Here is a 1736-nt window from a genome sequence, read left to right as displayed (position 1 = left end):
CAGGGCGAGAGGCTTTGGAAAGCAAGAGCTGACTTCAAGCACGGGAATTCCCCGGCGTGGGACACGGGGTCCCCATCCAGCCGGACCCAAAGGCACCTACTTACGTGACCGGGACAGACCGCAACTTTACTTTAACGTCCTATTTATAAGTAAGTTTATAGCGAGTTCTGACCTGATTGATGGGCTGTAGACCCACATTAACGAACGTTGAGTAACAGGCTTTGTAGGTGAGGAGAGTTGGCAGGAAATAGTTGCGGGGTTGGTGTGATTAATCAACCAGCCCGCCAGACTCCAGCGCATACATTAACCATACATTAACCCTTTAATTCATAAATACAGCACGCGCTTGAGAGACATTATACAACGTGACCTAGAAGCATATGGTTGCTGCTTTGGTGGTTGGGGTTTTTTTTAGCAGCTCCCTTTTTTTAAAATCAGGAAGGCATTAAACATCGTCTCAGATGCTCTTGCTATTTTCTGCTCTCAATTTGTGGCTTTTTAAACGCTTTCGGTTGAAAAGAAAACCCCTTTTTCTCCGGCTGGTTTGCAACGCCCTCGCAAACAAAACCCGCTGAGCACCGGTGACATCGGTTGCACAGATGTTGGACACAGAGAAATGGTTTAATTTCTGCTGGTTTGGGGCTCGGACCGAGAGAAGATCAAAAAGTTTCTGGTGGTGGAATGATATTATCTTGGATAATGGGCAAAAATGGGGCTGTTGGTCTTTCCCGGCATCCCGGCGCTGTCGGATATAGGAGAGACAGCGTTTAGCTGGAGATTTTCTGTCTGACGGGGGAATTTGTGCTCCGGCTGCCCTCTGCCGGCTCCGGGACTTGGTTGAGATGGAGCCCAGACAGCGCAGGCTGTCAGCAAAAAAAAAATCACCACCAAACACCCCTTCATCAACACCACGGCACATCGCAAAATCCCGAATCCGACCCTCCGCTCTCCTCCTGGGTGACAGCAGCATCTGCCAAATCACTGCACCCCAAAATGAGCCGCGTCACCGCCCCGAGCGACCTGACTTTTGCCACGCCTGTAAAAATCTAAAAAGTAGCGCTTTTTTTTCTTATTTTTAGACTTGCATTTTACAGGTTTGGGATGCAGGGCGGATGAAAGAAATGAAGGTTTTTAAACTCGGGGTTTTATTTAACTGCGAGTAACTAAATCAGTGCTTGCTCTCTGCATCACCGCAGAGAGAAATGTTTCAGTGAAACCCCAAGGAAGCTTGAGAAGAAAGAAAAAAACACCAAAGGAAACCAAACCGGCCTCAGAAAAGGAGTTTAAAAAAAGAAATAAGTGAACAAAACCTCAGCTCCTCCACCACCGCTGCTCTGCCAGGGCTTTCTATGCTTGTAACAAGCGCAGAGCCGTGCCGGGACACATCATCTGCGCTTCTCTGCCTGGCCAGCCCGGCAGGACGGGGTCCTGGGTACATTTTGGTGAGGAAAACTCCGATCCTGCAGCTATTTGGGGGTGTGGCGGGCAGCCGGGACCGGCCCTGGGGTGCATCCCTGTGGGTGCACCCCCTTTTTGGTGTCCGGTGCTGGGAGACGGAGGTCAAGCTGTGGTTTTTTAGCAGGATGACTCGTTTCGCCGGCGGACGTGGCAGGACTTGCAGAGAAGGTGGTTGTCCAGGGGGTAGCACCCGTTCTCCGTCGGCTCCGGCGACAGCGGCGTCCCGCAGCTCTGCGGGCGAGAGGGGAAGGAGAGGCCGCGTTTTAAGATTCTCCTGC

General features: G+C 51.3%; 1 protein-coding gene across 1 annotated transcript in view; it reads right to left on the bottom strand.

Annotated features, from left to right (window-relative positions):
• Window positions 1-1575: 1575 nt before the first annotated feature.
• FBLIM1 (filamin binding LIM protein 1) overlaps window positions 1576-1736 on the bottom strand; it is a gene marked incomplete at its 5' end in the record, with an annotated part of 2583 nt that continues 2422 nt past the window's right edge. Inside the window, 1 exon segment of the mRNA XM_010284220.1 lies at window positions 1576-1689. Within this exon segment, the coding sequence (XP_010282522.1) occupies window positions 1576-1689 (114 nt within the window).

This window comes from Phaethon lepturus, unplaced genomic scaffold, assembly GCF_000687285.1.
Source record: "Phaethon lepturus isolate BGI_N335 unplaced genomic scaffold, ASM68728v1 scaffold30853, whole genome shotgun sequence".
In the NCBI taxonomy this organism is placed as follows: Eukaryota; Metazoa; Chordata; class Aves; order Phaethontiformes; family Phaethontidae; genus Phaethon; species Phaethon lepturus.
This window is presented reverse-complemented; position numbering and strand designations above follow the sequence as displayed.